The following is a 20,006-nucleotide window of genomic DNA, read 5'->3' on the forward strand; positions in this document are numbered from 1 at the left end:
CACGAAAAATTCATTAATACACCTTAGTGAACAGTATAATTTTGTATGTTGGCAACTTAGTACTGTATCGATATGGCGCGACACCCAGTCTCGGTTTTTAACATACGAAGTATGTCAGACTATACAGCAGCATCAGTCGTGTATAGGCAGGGAATAATGTAGAATCCACATAAAATTCAAGTCTTTCCGTTATTAATCTGAAATCTTCTGTTGTCTCAGAGACTTAGATTCGTTCTAATCCACGTCCGTCTCGTGTATGGAATGAATTAAAAAAATTCAGAAACTTCTGGAACGAAAATCTCGACAGACAGGTCAAGTTGCATACAGTTTAGTAGTAATAGTATTTATTTAGTAGTATTTATTTATTTAACCTGGTAGAGATAAGGCCGTCAGGCCTTCTCTGCCCCTCTACCAGGAGATTCCAACTATAATATGAAGAATAAAATTACAATTAATATTAAATTTACAATTACAATTACAAATAAAATTACAACTAGTATTACATTTACAATTACAATTACAATAAAAATCAAAGTACGAAAGATTACCTGTCTAATTAAAGCTAGATAATTTATCATAGAAAAACTAAGAATATTTTATATTTACTGAATTACAAATTAAGCCTAGAATAAAAAAATTCTATAGTGATGAAATTACTGGATATTGAAATATTTTGTGATACATTAAGGAAACTATTTACAAGAAATGAATTACTAACCAAGTGCCTAGTAAGTTGCGTTTGAATTCAATTTTATTTCGACGGTCCCGATGCTAGCTGGTAGCGAATTCCAGAGTCTTGGCAGGGCTATTGTGAAAGAGGATTGGAACGAGTTTATTCATGGGAACAAATATTGTAAATAAGAAGACTGAAAATAACATAACTTTTAGATTCCATTTTCACGTTTGCCTTTCCAGTCCGTTGTTATGCAACCTATTAAACTGGAAATAACATGCAATAAACTAATAAGTAATTAGGGACATTTATATTTTCAGAATGATGGCGAAGGAGCTTGGGTTTCCCAAAAGAGAGACTATAGAGAAAATATGGGCAGAATATGGACTTGATCAAAGAAGTATTAAAGAAGCAGTGGAAATGTTGAAGGACTGGTTACAGTTACAGCCACATCTACCAAAAGAAGAAGGTGAGTAATTTACGTTACTTTCCATGGGAAGAGGGGTCTAGAAAATATCCATTTGAGCACCAGGTCCATCCTAACGTAGCTCTCGCTGGAGATTTACGTGACTCAACGAGAGTTAAGTCGTCAACAGCAAATAAAAATCGTCCATTAAGGCAGTGGTTCCCAACCTTTTTTGACTAACGACACACTTGACTGAACGCTCACGATATCGCGACACACCTATTTGTTTTTATTAAAAATAGTGATATAATAATAACCAGTGCTTTTCTTCTGGAGAAAAAGGTGGTGGAACTCTGTGTAGAATATTTTATAGTGGACGGGGAGATGATTACTGTTCACTGCACGGGAATTTTGTAGTTTTCAACCTCCTTTTCGTCCAACTAAGACTTTCGAGGTCTAATCGAAATTCAAAGAAAAATTATATTAAAAAAATAATTATTGACAGACATTTCGGTTCTATGATGAAAAATCTAACAAAAATGTACCAGAATGCCGTTCCAGAGTGTTCCGCTAGAAAATAGCATTTATAACAATCTCTGTGTAGTGTCGGACATTCAGTATTTTAAGTAGGTCGTTTTTAACACGCAATCAAAAAAAAAAAAAAAAAACAAGCAGCAACTTGAGTGGCATTAGAAAAAAAAAGTATGTGTCAAAAACCTCAACCTGTCTGTGCTGTATGTCCGATAAAATATTTTTATTATAGTTTTTGGAAATGTACCTATTTAAATTAATGTGAAGTCTGCGCTTGGTGGGTTGCATAGAGTTTCCATAAACGTGGCCTTATGATTGACAGGTCAACACATAAATCATCTTCAAGATGCAGCAGTCTGTTACTTTGTTTAGAGTTTACTATTTCATGATAGAAAATGCTGATTCACATAAGTATGACGTTGAAAACAACGCTTCTAAATGCCATTTTAGTTTATTCGGCACCATCGACTGTTTTGACAAAATATTTCCGCATATAAGACATTCGGGATTTTGTTTATATTAATCTCCACGCCATGTAAAACCATATTGCAAGTATTCATCACTATAATATTTATGAAACGCAGTACGTATTTGGGAACCCGGAAGGGAACTTTCGCTCACATTATTTGAATCAGAACTGCTGTCATCTAACTCAGAACTTCATTCAGATTGTGTTTTTTGAATTAAAAACTTAACCATAAAAATCTAAATAAAGTACTTTTGATAAAATAATCTCACTATCTGTTCTAAATATTCTAGACTCTGATTATTACTAAGTGGGGAGAGTTAAACGACTTACTAAGCTTTCTTGCAGCTGTTTACTTTCATTGGAAATATCGCCAGGAAGAAAAATTAAACTGAGCATTGGTAAAGTCTGTCTTAAAATAAAATGTACCATATCAAAGACTTCGTTCGAAAAAAAAATACAAAATACATTGTAATGAGACTTTCTGGACGACATAAAATTTATTTTCCAATTCCAAAATTTCGCGACACACTCCTAGGGACTGCGCGAACACGGGAAACCCTGCATTAAGGAATAATACAATTGATCTGACTAGTAGATGAATAGACAGCATTATATAGATGTTGTGCGACCGTCACATAGGTCGCACTGTTTGCTAGCCGGATGGCTACTGCGTTCGACTTCTGCTCTTTCTCATCAGGATTTCTGACACACCATTGTACACAACAATGGAAAACGATTTTACTGGAAGATCTGAAACTCTCAGGATACTATATGAAAACTACATGATCACTAAACTAAGTCTGAAATGATTGCAATATTGTAAACTCTACTTGATTTATTCTATATTTACAAAATTACTTACATCGGACGACGCCATGCTGCTTCCAAGTCTCTCAAATTCACCCTTTCTGCCAGCAGTCTTCACTAACTAACTGCAAAATCTCCTCACCAACATTTTTTATGTTTCGTTAACCGTTTCTCGCTCGGGGTACCGACCACGCCATCCACGAGGTAAGATGGGCTTACAGGCACTTTTGATTTCACGTGCTTACAAATGTCGTCTTAATCAAACATCTCTACATTTAATTTTGATTTAGTGCATTATAGTGATAAGTCGCTCTAATGAGATTACGCGCAAGAAAAGAGTTCGAACAATGCGTGATATAATTTTAACTAATTAAAATGCATGCTTTGTTCTACTGGACCAATCCGTCTAGTCCAGCAATGATCTGAGGCGTAAGACACTGATTTACCACACGTCCGGCAAAACTCTATACCGCTGGCTAAGCATCTCAAGACCGTGTATTCCGCTGACACTATTCCTGTTTCAAATTTAATACTCCGCGGGAAATCATGCTACAGGGCGTTCTTTAGCCCTGGGGCATAACATATATATATATATATATATATATATATATATAACGTATTACGAAGATGACAGAATTACGAAAGAAGTATCTAACTAGCTAGGTTTCAGCTTACTGCCCAAAGAATGAACAGTTATATTCACTATTCTTCTAGTGTTAGTCAGTAAGTCAGTCAGTCAGTTAGTTAGTGGGGTTTAAAAAGGGCGCGTCAGCTACTATGGCTATTTGCGCTCTTATCTAAAATTCTTCACATAACAGAAATACAATACAATAATCTGAATGCTAAAACGAACGAAAAAGCGTTGTCAGGGTTTTCTTCTAGATCGTCATGAAGTTTAAAATAAAGTACCATAACGACTAAGATTATTTTTGTTTTTTTTCTAATTTATAAATTTAATTATTTAAACGATCAATTTCAGCTTTATTTTCACTAAAAACCCACAATTTGAAATTCTGATCCTTTTTGTACACACTAAGTAGCATTATAACTTCTCAGAATAGCAGTTCCGAGTCTTGCAAGATTTATTTTCTGGCTGATTGATATGCATACAATTTTGGAATTCGCTTATCGTTTTCTTCGTAAATGTGCATATTAGACCATTTTATAGCCCTCTGTTGCTTCGAGCACAATAAATAAAATTTTTCACTAAGATTCACTCAAAGTGTACGAGTATTCTACTTGTGTATTATCGTTTTACTACTGAAGAACTGGCGATTATAAATCAAACGAGTGTTCACACAGACCTGCAGCTTCTCTCGATGCTGAAATATTAATGAGAGAGACCGCGCGGCAAAGCTAATTTTATACATAAATTCCACGCCCTCATGTCCGTACCGAGGGGAGATGACGTCACTGAGTGAGGTGACACAATTGAATTGGATTATGGTTTAATTACTAATAACTTCAGCATTCGGGTGTGGTTCATAATGTTAGAGCATACATTTGAAATTCTGTGCTTCTCTGTTTCAACACGGATCCCGAACTGATCTCCATATTCGGTGCAGGGTAAGACGTATTATACGCAAAATAATATGTAAAGTGTATTATATGTTATTTATTTATTTAATTTATTAATTTTATTTATTTATTTATTTATTCTGGCGCAGTTAAGGCCATAAGACCTTCTCTTCCACACCACCAGAAATATAATTACAATAATAGAAATGAGAAGAAAAGTGACACTGTAAACAAAGTAAAGCCGCACAAAAATATACAAAAATGGCAATGAAACAAATTTTAAATGAATAGGTTAGGTGTCATAATTATTTTTTTTTATTCTTTAAGATAGGATTGTTTATTATTGCAAGCAAGAATTATAATATACATAAACAAGATTTTACAATACTATTGTAATACTCGTGTATGAATATCCTTGAAAATTCAAGATTCCTTACCAATCTCATATTCAAATACATATTACAAATTGTTGTATAAATAAAATTGTAACTAGATCACACCCGAAAAAGCAAAATGCTTGAGGTCGGCTGTGACCAATAATGAAAACTGGATAGAAGAAAAAATGTATAATAATAATCAGAACTGTGATTAAACACTTAACTCTAATTATATTATATCCAAGATGTAAAAATAGGGGGGGGGGGGGAAACAAACATTACATATACAGAGTGGCCCAAAAAATATATATACTGTTTAGTTGCCCATAACTTTCAATTTAATTGACGGAAACGTCTCATTTTTTGTAGTTTAATAGTATCCATTACTGCATAGCGTCCTAAAAATAGGATGTGCGTAGAATACTGATTTCTATGGAATTTTTTCTTGTTTAGTACAGTTGGAGGCATAGTTTAGAAGCTAAATTCTTACATTGTAATATGGTGTTGCAGGTTTTGAATTCCGCGAGAACATTTGTTCATACCAGCTAATTTTTGACAAGATGGCAGGAAAACAGTATTTTGTGACGCACCGCGGGCATGTTCATTCTTAGTTACTCTGTAATGGTGATACAGAAATCTGATTTTTATTTTCGCATAATGAGTTGACTACTTCAGTTTTCATGTGGTATATAACAACAATAAAATTTTCTTATATGTTGCTAGGTACAAGGTGAAATAAAGTGCCGTCCTAAAAATAGGACGCCATGCCGTGTGCACTCCTGTATTATTCTTTATAATATGTATATGGTTTCCATTACATTGTTTTATTTCAAGTCTAACCGTGAGTGAAATTCTGGGGTCAATGGAAAACCAAAATAATAATAGTGAGAGTCTTATATATGTGACCCTTCCAGAAGTTTCCCATGATACAGGTAAAGACAGTGACAAATCGGACGACGAGCATGAGGCTAATTTGAATAATCTTGGCAGTAGAGCGCAATTACAAAAAAAATGTAATGATGATAATGAAGATGACATTGTTGATGAAAGTATGCCAGAATCTTCTAACATAAAAGCTGCAACAAATGATTTTGAAAGTACATTAGACAAAAATGAAGCTGAGGTTTCTCGCACAAGTTATTGCCATCCGAAAAGAAGGAAGCTAATATATGAAAATTTCCAAGAAGGGGGAGGTAATTCCAGGCTAGAATGCCATCGTAGTACTACATCTATGGAATGCACCCTGGTTCGATTCCTCGTGGGGGAAGAAATTTTCTCATGAAATTTCGGACAGTGTATGGGAACGTGCCCACCCTGCATCATCATGCACTTTTGGAGCTACGATAGGTAGCGAAAATCTGGTTTCGGAGATCAGCTGTAACAGCTGGGGGGGACTCATCGTGCTAACCACACCATAAAGCCATTCTGGTTGGATGATTGTCCACCTTTGTTTCGGCATGTGGACGTGAGGCCAGCAGCCGGCTGGTCGGTCTTGGCCCTTCATAGGCTGTAGGGCTACGGATGTTTTTACAATCCCCACCATCAGCATTAGCACTAGCAGCAGCAATAGCAGCAACGTCACTAGCAGCAACAGCAATACCAGCGTTAGCATAGAAACAGCAGTACCAGCGTTGGCAGTACCAATGTTAGCAACAGGGGCAACAACAGAGTGGTGGTCCATCTTCGCTTATTTTCTTTATGTTGCCGTAGTAAATACTTGGTTTCTGTACAGAAAAATGATGCCTCAAAATTCTTCAGAACCGCTCCTCAACTTTTTCCGTGTCCTGGCTCTTACAGTACTGAAAAGGCATGGGGTTAGTTCTCACTAAGGAAAAATTGTTCCCATTCCAACAGGAGACATAAGATTGGATGGTCAATACCACTGGCCAGTTGAAAATGAAACTCGGCGAAGGTGTGCTAATTGTATAGTGAAAGCAAAGTTTATCTGCAGCAAGGGTCAAATTGGACTCCACCCTAAATGTTTCTACCCTTACCACACACAATAGTGTTGTACAATGCGTAGGCTTGTGTGAGAAGGACACTTGAACCACTGATTCTACCATGTACATGTATAATTACTTTTTGAACTACCAAAAGGGGTTATTCTATTCAACTTCTGTATCATTGACCATTATGCATATCGTCCTATTTATGGGATGGTCCTTAATTTTTATCCCAGAAGGTAAATAAAGTTAAAAATGGTAGGAAAGCATTCTTAAGTCACCAAATAGCAAACTTTAACTCAGAAACGCATTTTTCAAGTCATTAATAACCTTATGCAGTAATGGGTTGCTCTGTTAGATCGCAGTCTCCACTTAAGCGTTGTTTTGTTTTTTTTTTTGTAGGTTAGACAACAATGTCGCCGTTGTTAATTACGTGAGTAAATATGGCTGATATTCGATGAAAGGAAGGCAATTTTGAAGTGGTATTAATGAGGTTTAACACCAATGGCAAAATGAGTTTCCAACACAACCACCGACACTTATAACAATTGCACATATTCGAGAAAAATCTGAAGCCAAAGGCTGGGTTAAAGATGTGCACAAACAACGTTATGGACGATCTGCAACACTAAGTCGAACGAACTCCCTTGCTGTGTTACAACAATTGTATAGATACGAAAGCTTTTACTTTCAACAAGATCGTGCTCGACTCCACTACCATAATCTTGCCAGGAGGTACCTCAACGAAAATCTACCCACACAATGAATAGGTGAAGAGGTACTGCCACCTTCCCCAAATCTAACACCTCTGGACTTTAACATATGGAGGGACACTAAAAGACGTCGTTTATCGAGAAAAGCCACGCACATTCGATGAGCTACGAGAATCCATCATACGTTCACGTGCAGATATAAACTGGACACGTTACAATCGGTAGTTCGTGCAGCAGTTCGGCGCTGTGATGGATGTTAATAGCTGTTCGAACACCTACACTGATTTCAGTACTTTGAACATTAAGCTACACTTTCACCGAAAATGAGACCGTTCCGTCAATTAATTTGGAAGTTATTGGAAATTAAACGGTGTACACATTTTTGGACTACTCTGTACATAAACAAAGTTAAGGATATGACATATTCTACATACAGGTTGTAGAATAATAAAAGTATGTTGCATGTCTCTGTGATTTGCGAGAATAGACCTAAAGAAACAATTTCGTAGGCTATAGGAAACCATAGGCTAGAAAATTGTAATTATGGTTATAGGAGCCCAGTTCTTGGTTCCTTGATGGAGTTTAAATCCACCACCAATAAACTGTATCCTACAAGGGAGAAAAATCATACACTAAACGTACACATCATGACCAAACACAGAATCAGCACGGATAGTTACCATACATGAAGCATTTTCATGTAGAATGCACATGGTCTACAGTGCAAAAAGAAGAGTGTACCGTGAATGGTTTCCTCGCAGACACATCCCAAGTCGAGCAACGTTTGTTGGCATCAACCGACGTCTATTAGAGGTAGGTCATTTCTAGCCAACAGACATAATTCTGGTAGCAGGCGATCGATACGAGGAGCAACCATTGCTTGACCTCCACGATCGCCATATCTAATGGCTATGGAATTCTTCCTCTCAGGATACATGGAAGAACCTGGTCTACTTCGATTTCATTAAATGGAAAGTGTAACTCATTTCCAGTATTTCAGCACCTTCGCGGGTAATTTAAGAAACAGTCGACTATTCCACCAAACTCGCCAGTCCATAATCCGAAGATATACGATGTGTGCAAACGCACAAGATCGCACTTTTCAGCATTCTCTATTTCTCGTGTATATTCTCGTCAATTTTGTGCGATATGTCCTCGAGTATTTTGCCTCTTTTGTGTTCTGGTTTCCCGTCTATTTTGTCCTCTATTTTGCAGTGTGTTTTTTCTGCATATTGTATTTGTCGTCTGTTTCCTCTTTATTTTGAACTCTATTTTCCTTTGTTATCTCCTCTATTTTCATTTATTTCTCCTGTAATGCCTCCTTTGTGTACCGTCTATTTTTCCTTGAATTTCTGCTTTATTTTGTTCTTAATTTTCCCTGAAATGTCCCCTCTAGTTTCTCTTGTATTATGTGCTGTATTTTCCCGTGTCTCCTTTATTATCGCATCTGGTTTCCATTCTATTTTCCCATTTATTTATTCCTTTATTTTTGCTCTTTCCCTAGTATTTTGTCTTCTATTTTGCGTGTAATTTTCAATTGTTGTACCTGTAATTTCTAATTTTTTCCTCTGTGTCTACTCCTGTATTTTCGCATGCATTTTCTGCTCTTATTTTCTCTCCTATTTTGTCCTTTATTTCCCCCCTCTTTTTTCCCAAATGTTTTCATCTCTATTTTCTCTATTTTTGCATCTATTTTTTACTCTGTTTTCTTCGCTATTTTGTTTATAATATCTTGTGTATTCTTTGCTTTATTTTCTTATCTCTTTTGCCTGCATTTTCCTTTGTTTTTCACCTGTATTTTCTGTCTATTAACCCTTTGCTTTCTTCTCTAATTTGTTGTTTATTTTCTTCTCCATTTTGTCCTCTATTTCCCCTATATTTTACTCTGTATATTATCCTCTATTAATGCATTTTTTGTCTCCATTATTGGTTTGTTTTATTCTTTATCATTTCGTCTATTTTCCGCTCAAATTTCTATCTACTTCGTATTCTTGTTCTATTTCTATAACATGTAAGTTAATGAAAGTTATTGCTTTATTTTAAGAAATCGATTTTGTTTCATTTTTATTGTGCTATCTAAATTAGAATGGAGCGGGGGAAGATGCCTCACTTTTTCTTTGATTGAAAATTTAAGATACTGTTCATTTAGTTTTGAATTTCATATGTCTGGAAGGTATTTTGAAACTATATTTTTGATACAAAACAGAAAAAATCAATTACCTTGTTTATAAATACAGGTTTATTTTTACCTGCATTGTAGGCATCTTTCCCCGATAGTTGGGTAAGATGGCAAATGTAATTAACACATTTACTGATAAATGTATTTTACCTGAACTTAGTTTGATACATGTATATAACAAAATTGACTTTTTCTAAAGCTCATGGACACTTTCTCAAACGTTTATTATTACTTAGGCACACAGTCATTGCACATATTTTAATGCCGTATGCAAGATTCTTCAAATCAGTTCTTGCACACAATGAATTCAATCCAGTACATTTTTTTGTTATCATTCTATTTTAGGAGGCCTTTAAGGGTACGGTAAGAAATCCTGTGTGCTTGCGATGCTCTAAAACATTTCATATTTCCTGTTATAACGTGTTCCATCGCAAGTAGAAGAATGTCCTCAATCCACTGATTTCTATCGGAGGATCTTATGTAATGTTTACACATTCCCTGCAATAAAACAAAAAATAAAACTCTTCTAACAATTTGCGATCTTACCCCGAAAAAAGTGATCATCTTCCCCAAGTATCGAGGTAAGATGTCTAGTGCTGTGACGCAACCTAAGATGGCGGAACATGGTCGTTGGTTGTTAACAATACAAACTTTAGAACCTTTACTACAATATCCCTTGCAAAGGTTTGGCAGTTATTACGAATTCAAGGATGTATTAACATTTTAACATACCTTTGCAATTATTTTATAGGAGAAAGATGAGCTGTTTTCTTGCTCTTCTTCTTCTCACAACAAGAACACGTGGCAAAATGAGTTGGCTTCCACTCTACAGACATTCAACTGTCTCAGTGATCAAGAAGGCATGCACGTGGCGTTCTCTTCTAAAAAATGTGAAACTACAAAGAAATAAAAATCTTCCCCCGATAGTCATCTCCCCCCGATTCACTATCTATCTATAGTCCGTGCCAGGAATCTGTAAAATTAGTCGGCGCATTTGGGTGGAGAGGAAGAGAAGCGATTGGGCGGAGTCTAGTTGTACGTTAGTGTATTTCGGACAGTATAGACTCGCGGCCGCTGAGGGGTAAGATGCGCATGGCAGAAGATAATACAGTATCAATTGAAAGTGTGACTTTTAACTGCAGTTGAGTACAGATAGAAATGATCCCCATTCTGCAGTCACTCGATCCCTCCAGGCAATACCTGCCCCAGAGCGGTCCTGCCTCCCTCCACTCACCACTTGCATAGAGAACTTCTTTCCTATACTCTACAGATTATAGACACGGAGTATAGAATGTAATATCACACAAATCAACTCTGAGCAAACATCTGAATATAATAACAATAACTGAATTTTCATGGTACGCATTCCGACTTAGAGGCATAAATCACACAGTGCACAGAGGTGATCAAACTTTCTTCTTATTCGATTGCATTTTCTTTGTCTTTAGGCAGTTTACATGAGGCCCGGTTAGAACGGTGGTTGATACGCTGCAAGAACAGCATGGAGAGAACCAAGCAGTCCATAGACATGTACTACACGCTTAAGTCTTTCTCGCCTGAAATGATGTCGGATTATAACATACAGAGCAAGTGGTTTAAAACTATCAGTAAATTAGGGTAAGTGGGATCCTAGTTTTGTTATATGTTAATGCAAGACTTATCTCTTAATGTACAAACCGAGCCATTTGTATATCACAACAGCAACATTATTTAGTTTTGAAATTTAAAGTACGGAAAAATTTACAAGTTACATGGGCCTACAGTACAGCAGAGGAAATGAGATGTTACGAAATTTCTTAAGCTTAAGTCATACGAAAATTTATGACGAAGCTAAAAATATATTTTTAAATAGTCGCAGAATTCACATTTGCAACATAATAGACCGAAAAAATGTTGTTTTTTTTTTCGCATGCTTTCTCTCTGTCTGTCTTTTGACACCGATTATTTATGTGCGTAAATATATCTTCGAGGGCGAAAAGAAATTCATTTTTCATTTTTCCTAAGGGCTTACATTAATATAATATGAAATTAATCTTTCACGAATATAAAGCTATGAGTTACCTATAAAATTTTCCAAGTTATGCAATAAAATGTCCTACCAGGCAGACTCTATACCAGGGAGTTATCTGCATCGTTCATTTTTTTAAATACCGGTACACATTCTAAGGTCATATAATTCATATTTTATTCTGCTTATAGTAATTGGTATGAACTTTAAGTTTCAGATCGGTAAAAATAGGTTTAAGATATATATTAAGCTTATCAATTTATGAATTAAAATATCCTGCCATGCAAACACAATACCATCCACCAATCTGTAAGTTTACCTCTAACTTTGTCAAAACTGTATTTTCTTCAAATTTCAATAATATTTTCCACAACCTTTTAGATAATTGGATGAAATTTTGCATCCCCTTTTCCTTAGTAATATTAACAGATTGCAGCTCAATCTTTTAGGGTAAACTTAGGTAATTTCGCGGTAATTTCATGAAAATTAATTTAAAATGCAAATGTGTAAATATTTCCTTATTCCGATTTTTTCATTTAAGAGACCATAATTTGCTGTACAAATCTGGAAACATAGAAGATTGGATACGTTCTTGAACAACTACCAAAAACTACTTTTATAACTTAAGCTAATAAGTTGATTATTTCGTGATAATCTTAGTAATTTCGTGATATTACATTGATAATATTGTGAGAGGTAGCAGAATTGAGGAAAAATTTATTAAAGTTAAATGGAATTATCATTTATTGTTACAAGACTTCAAACATAGTAATTCCGGCTAATATTCATAGGAAGATATCAACACATGATAATAATGAAATCAATGTAAAAATAGAAATTGAAAAGGGATCTTCTTTACCCTGATAGGGTGAACATATTTAGTACGGACTTTGCTATGGCCTATATTACGAGAGTAACTCAATAACTAATACATAACATTTGTTTAAAAATTACATTTTTATCCTACAGCTTTGCTATTTTCACAGAGTGTAGATATATCCTTTAAGAACAAAATGTAATTTTTCCACATTATCCCCGTCTTTTTCAACAACTGCCTCCCGCCACTTAGAAACGAGGGCCTGTAGACCAGCACGGTAAAAGTGCGGACCAACACGTCTGAGCCACTCTTTAGCAGCGTGCACGAGGGAGTCATCTTCTAACCTCGTTCCGCGAAGGGATCCTTCATTTTACCAAAGAGACAGTAATCGCATGGTGCTAGATCAGGACTGTAAGGCTGTTGTTTCAGTGTTGTCTATCCGAGTTTTCTGATCTGGTCTGTGGTCTTGTGACAGACATGTGGCCGTGCGTTTTCGTGCAATAGCAGAACATCCTGCTTCTCCCGATATGGTCGAACACGACTCAGTCGAGCTTCAAGTTTCTTGAGAATTTCCAAATACACGTCAGAATTAATGGTGATTCCGTGTGGCATGATGTCCACAAGCAAGAGTCGTTCTGAATGGAAAAAGACAGTAGCCATAACTTTTGTCAAGATCCTCGAAACTCGCCTGGCACAAATCTTCTTTAACCGTTTCAATATTCTGCACACACTTGCTTCTCCTATTCCAACTTGGAATACAATTCTTTCATTGTTACTCGTTTGTCAGACACAACCATGTTGTTAACGCGCTCCACATTGCCAGGACTTCGTTCAGTGCAGGATGTGCCGTTGCGACGAGTATTCCGAATATTGGCGTGCCCTCTTTCATCAGATAATCTGCTTGCCCACCAACTGACCGTACTGCGATCGACAGCTGTGTCTCCATACACTCTTTACAACCTCTCGTGAATGTTTCCCGCTGTCTCATTCTCACAGCACAGGAACTCGATAACAGCATGTTGCTTCTGACGAATGTCAAATACAGCAGCCATCTTGAAGGAATCTATCATGGCGCCACTGACGGGAACGACTTAAATTAGAATTGAATTCAAGCGGGAAAGATGTATCTATGACCTCCAGAAATTGCAAAGGTGTAGAATAAAAAATATATTTAAAAAAATGTTGTGCATTACTTTTGGAGTGCCCCTCATATACTGCCAATGCAAAAACTCTCAATCTTCATCAGAGTCACTCTGGCATCCGTAACACATGAAAACATCTTGTTTCTCATATCGATGGATCAGAACCAGACTGTTCTAAGTACAACGTTTTATAAGACAGAAATCTGTGTTTCATTATGTTCCAGTTCTTGTCTGCATATATGAATCGAACAAAATTGTAAATATTTCTCTCTATAAGATTGTTAAGAATCTATTCCAAATTGTTTCATGAAGCTTTGAATGTCAGGAGCTTAAAATAGCTCTTGTGAAAAAAAAATAGTTAAATGGACTTGGAACAGTCTGGTTCTGGGACATCGATATGTGCTTTGGCATTTAGCATGATACAAAAACAAACAGAAGCTACACTGAACCCATTGGGCCCCCCTTTTTTGTTATCACATCTTATCTTCAGATTTCTAAAATTCGTATTGTAATACAATTTCTAAAATAGTGTAAAATGTAACGTTTAATGCTCAACAAAATGTCGCCTCAAACAGCTAAGATTTCTATCAGTAAAGCTAAGCTTATATGGCGACTACAGATTTATCTAAAATTGCAAAAATATTTTGTTAATTTTCACTAACATATAATAAATCATTATACCAAATATCATATGCTTACTTTTAATAATTATAAACATTCACAAAATTTGTACGCCTGAGAAATCGACTCTAATTTGCTCTCTCCAAACAATGAAGCTCACTGAAGCAGCCACAATAGTCACACAAAGCATAGCTGTATGTTTCTGGAAACCGGACAACATATGCAATCCCTTGGCGGGAATTTGAATCTCGTAAGACTATTCGTTAATTCACGAAAGAGCCAGGAAAAATATCACGAAATAATCACTGCCACGAAATTACCAAGGTTTATCCTACCTATCGGATTAAAAAAAAAGTTGAAAATGTATTAAAAATTAAACATATGAAACATTTCCTTCCCCTTCCAGTGCACATATTAAAATGAATATTATTATTATTATTATTATTATTATTATTATTATTATTATTAATATTATTATTTTATTATTATTATTATTATTAATATTATTATTTTATTATTATTATTATTATTATTATTACTATTATTATTATTATTATTATTATTATTATTATTATTATTATTATTATTAAGAGATGAAAATAATTACTAAAAGTATATCGTGTCCGGCCTATAGGTTTAACATATGAAGAGAGTATATATTTTAAAGTAAGCAATATTTAATGAAAAAATAATGTTGTCTGATAGAGAAAGTAATGCCATTTACGATACATTTCAAATCATTTCAACATGTGCACCTCAAGTGGCCCGGCAGATGTCCACTCCACCTCCATCCAGGTATTCAGCAACATTTGCGATGTGACGCTGACGATGGCTTGACAAATCTTTCGTCGCAAGTGATCTAAGTTCTCCACAGGAGTGCTGTACACTTGAAACCCCCATAGAAAAAAGTCCAATGGGTCATATCTAAGAAGCGTGGAGGTCAAGCGATTGGTTCAGCCCCTCTTCCAATCCATCGATCAGGGAACTTCTCATCAATAAATTCTCACACCTCGACCGCAAAAGTGGGTGGAGCCCCGTCTTTCTGGAAAATGCTTGCAAGACGTATTTGAGGCACAGCGTAATTTTCCAATATATCCAAAGAATTTCTTCCTCTCAGTGTTTTCTCTGCGAGGAAAAATGTGCCTATTATCCTATTTTTCATTACTGCACACCACACATTTAATTTTGGTTAGTATTTTCTTGACCTCAAGAACCTCATGAGAATTTTTACTACTCCAAATATGACAATTATGTCTTAACTTTCCCACACACGTGGAAGCATACTTTATCCAGGAAAGCACGATCCTTTTCAGTTTTATTCTAAACGTCTGCAGCAAACTTTGTCGTATATGGTTGCCATCACTGAGGATATGAGCAAAGCTATATAAGCCTCTAATTTCTTTTCATTTATCTCCTTCCAAACTTTCTGAATATTGTTAGGGTTAGCCTCATTGCACTCTGTTGCCTTGACAACGACAGAAATAATTTCTGGAGTAATTATAAGATTAGAGCATGTTTCATTGAAGTGGCATCATTGACACAATTCTTGTCATCTATCATCTGCCGAAGAATCCCATCTGCTTCATAACGTCCAACAAGCTTCCTTTCATTCCACAAAAATACAAAAATATATTCTGACTCTAACCTATGCCATCAGATAATAGAACTTTTTTATTTACCACTAGAAAACGAAGTCTGGACACCAAAACATTGCCTAGAAGCGGCTACAGGTTTAAGGGGGAACACTAATAAAAATTTGGTCAAATTCTGAAGGAAAAAAATCGAAATTTGTTTTTTTTTTTTTCATAAATATTATCTTTGCTTCATTGACGATTTATTTCTACTACATTTTTTAACGTACCGCCATTTTTAAAGACCCAGCGGCCATATTTAATTCTCCGTGCGCATCCTTTAAAAGTCTGCAATGGGCGGTTCCCTGTTGTTCGCATATCTCAACATTCTATGTGATATATTTCAAATTGTGCGTAGATTTTTGTGAGAGTATATGAAGAACTATACACCTCTCCCATCTAGTGGCCTTCTGGAAGTACCACTTGCAGCCGCGTTATTACTGCCTTCCGTTTCGTGCCCGCGCTTTTGTAACTTGAAGCGTGTTATCGCGTTAGCTACAGAATTGCTAGAACTGCAAAACTTCATTCAATAGCTAAAGATGTAGTCCGGCCATGTATTAACGATATAGCACAGTGTATGCTTGGAGAATCTTTAAAAAAAAAAAGTCAATATAGTACCATTATCCAACAATACAATCAACTGCCGGATTAAAGACATGGAAAATTATGTCGAAAATGAAATTTTGGAAAGAATTCGTGCCAGTCCTTCTTTTGCGATTCAATTTGATGAATCGACTGATGTTGCCAATGTAGCCATTTTGTTACTCTTCGTCCGTTATATTAATGGGGAATCTGTAGAAGAGGAGCTACTATTCTGCAAACCCTTAAAAGAGAGAACTAAGGGAGGCGATATATTTAAGTTAATCGACAAATACTTTAGCGAAAATTCAATAGATTGGACCCGCTGTGTAGGCATTTGTTCAGATGGTGCGAAATCTATGAGAGGGTGTTATGCTGCGTTTGTTACCAAAGTGAAATCGGTAGCGCCGAACGATTCTTGGACACACTGTTGCATTCATAGACAGGCTCTTGTTTCTAAACGCATGCCCGATGTTTTGAAATGTGTGCTGGACGATGCAGTGAAAATAATTAATTTTATTAAGGCTCGCGCTACAAATTCCCGCATCTTTGCAGTGCTTTGTGAGGAAATGGGAAGCATTTATAAGTGTTTATTGTCTCACACTGAAGTTTAAGTGGCTATCTCGAGGTAGAACTATTTCCAGATTGTATGGGCTTAAAGACGAAGTTTACGTTTTTCTCACCAACCATGCCTTTCACCAAGCAACGTGCATGGAAGATCTTGGCTTCAGACTTTAGCTTGTTTGGCACATATTTTCTAAAAGATTAACAGTTTTAACTTATCTCTCCAAGGGTCAAATATAAACGTTTATTTTGTGCAAGACCGCATTGATCATTCATTAAAAAAACTTAATTTTTGGGAAACGTGTTTCAATAGCAATCAAACCGAGTGCTTTGATATCCTTCACGACTTCCTGGTGGAAAATCATCTTTCTTTGGACGAAAATGTCAAGAACATGGTTAAAGAACATTTGAAGAGACTTTGAAAAACCTTCGTAGAATATTTCCCTGCTATGTCCATTAATAACCAATTGGATTCGCAATCCCTTCGAAGAGTCAACAATTTAAAATCCTCATTAAGCGTAGATGAAAAAGAGCCGCTTCTTTAAATTTCCACTGATTTTCAGTTACAGAAAAGTTATAAATCTTTGTCATTATTTGGTTTTTGGTTGAGTTTAAAGGCGTTTCCAGTGTTAGCAAATAAAGCCATAACGTCTTTATTACCCTTTTCATTCACATATTTGTGTGAAAAATAGTTTTCATCATATACCTATTTAAAAATAAATATAGAAACAGACTTTGTGCTGAAAGCGATTTGAGACTTTATTCAACTTCTGTGGTTCCTGACTTCAAAGCTCTGTGCCATGGAAAGCAGGCGCAACCTTCTCACTGAATTCCAAGGAAGAGGTGAGTAATTACAATGAAACATTGTATTTATTATAGCAACTAGGCCTACACGTTTTGTAACTTTTAATCCGTAACTAGAGTAACTATAGGTTTTAACTGTTAAGGGTTAAGTTAATTTAAGGTTATTAGATCTTTTGCTTGGAATTATATTTTATGCATGTGTGTATATTTAAAAGTCAGTGGTTCCCCCAACTCAGATCCTTGTGGAAGGGGTTCGCGAGTCGAGAAAGTTTGGGAACTGCTGCTTTAAATGAAATGCACCATTATTACTTTTCATTTTTCCTTCCATATTTTGTCTTTCTTCCTTTCCCTCTCTTTATGATTCCCACACTTTCTTTTAACTTCTATGAGCAAGTTCTGCATCCTGTCAGCAAATATCGTTTTACTCATGTGCGAAAAGAGATGTCGCCATAAAATGTGTCACGGTTGGAACACAAGATAAATATACAATAAACTGGAAAACATTTTTGTGTTCCAATCTAAAACACTGAATTCGTAATGTTAATGAGGACATGTTTACTTACTAACTTCAACTTCCAGCTCTGCTTTTCTAGAAACAAACTTGTCACAGGCGGGACATTGAAAAAAACACTATAATATGAATTATTTTAGGAAATATGCCTACCTTTCACAACGAAATATTGTGTTTGCAACAGTGGACTATCTTCTTTCATTCAGCGCAATAAAATGGCAAACAAATGGAATGGGGATTTTTATACATTAATACTAACTTAGTACAAAATCTAGTTCAGTCCTGCAAGTTTACTTTACTATCTAAACAGTAATTTCTTGATAAATGGCGAATTGATATCCATATTTCTTCTTTCACAGGTAACTTCAATGATTCTCTTGCAAAATCTTCAAAATTCGATGTGATAAGATGTTTTAAAATGTTGGGCTCTGGCACACTTTCATGGAACAGTCTTCTAGTTTTAGTGTCTCGTAGTAGTAAAATATTTGAGGAAGCACATGGATTCTATATATTGTGTTGAGGATATAGCGATCACACCCCATTCAGTTCTCAGAGTGCGTTTGATCCTATTCATGTATCCAATAGCTAATTATTGGAAACAGAGTTTTATCTACTTCTTGAGCTCATTATAGCTTATTGTCGAATGTCACTCCTAAGTTACTAAATTAATGTGTAGCCTATAAGATATTATTGTATTTGTACACTTTGTGTCATGTTGGACGTTTTTGTAAATTAGCTCTGGATCTTCTAGTTCCTTGATTTCTATTTAATCTTGCAGGTGTATGCTATTAATTTATATTTTTTGGTTTTTGTAGGGTATAATATAAGATTTTTCCAAAGTTTTCAGTACGTAGGTACACTTTAATTTTGACTGGTATGCAGGAATGTATAGAAGGTATACACCATTTTTTTAAGTTAAATATGAAGCTAGATATCAGCCAACTTGCATCACCTTGTACATAATTCAGAATGAGTTTAGGTTTAATTTCTCAATATGAATAAAAGCCATGTATTAACCAGTGTCGCCAACAGGGATGTGGTAATATATTATATAGCTATGTCGCCATTCACACATCTCTAACAATAATATGCGACATAGCTGCAAATAAAATGATGCATAAGTAGGTATACAATAATACAATATACAGGCTGATCTATTCGGGTATGGATAATATTCAACTTCACTCCTTGTTCCATATGAAATAATTTCTACCACTTAGTCTAAAAAAGAATCTTATCCAGACGTTTGTAATGCCCCATTTTGATTATTGCGATTTCTTGCTAACTAATATAAGTTCACTCTTAGCTGAGAGACTACAACGTGTTCATAATGTGTGCATACGATTCATCTGTAATACTCGTAAATTTGACCATATAACACCTTCCCTCCAGTTACTTTCATGGGTTCGTCTGAAGGAACGAAGAACAATACATTCACTGTCTCTTTTGTTTAGAATCGTGCATACTTCTACTCCGAATTATCTGTTATCGCGCTTTCAATTTCTTGCAATCTTCGACACCGGCATCAAGCACTTCTTTCTATCCCTCATCATAGAACGTCTTTATACTCATCTTCCTATAGTGTAGAATTACCTCGTCTCTGGAATTCGTTACCTAATGACGTCAGGGACTGCCGGACTTTATCACAATTCAAAATTAAATTGGAAAATTTTGTCTTAGTTAATGTTTTTAGGTATTACTAGAAGTATTGAT

The 20,006-nt window shown here is 35.6% G+C and overlaps 1 protein-coding gene across 1 annotated transcript in view; it reads left to right on the forward strand.

Moving 5' to 3' along the window:
• Positions 1-20,006, forward strand: part of LOC138711809 (alpha-tocopherol transfer protein-like) — a 108,661-nt gene that overhangs the window by 20,559 nt on the left and 68,096 nt on the right. The window contains exons 2-3 of the mRNA XM_069843059.1: positions 994-1,142; positions 11,065-11,233. Of these exons, the coding sequence (XP_069699160.1) occupies positions 995-1,142; positions 11,065-11,233 (317 nt within the window). The 5' untranslated portion in view covers position 994. The remainder of the gene's footprint in view (positions 1-993; positions 1,143-11,064; positions 11,234-20,006) is intronic.

This window comes from Periplaneta americana, chromosome 13 (genome assembly GCF_040183065.1).
Source record: "Periplaneta americana isolate PAMFEO1 chromosome 13, P.americana_PAMFEO1_priV1, whole genome shotgun sequence".
Taxonomy (NCBI): Eukaryota; Metazoa; Arthropoda; class Insecta; order Blattodea; family Blattidae; genus Periplaneta; species Periplaneta americana.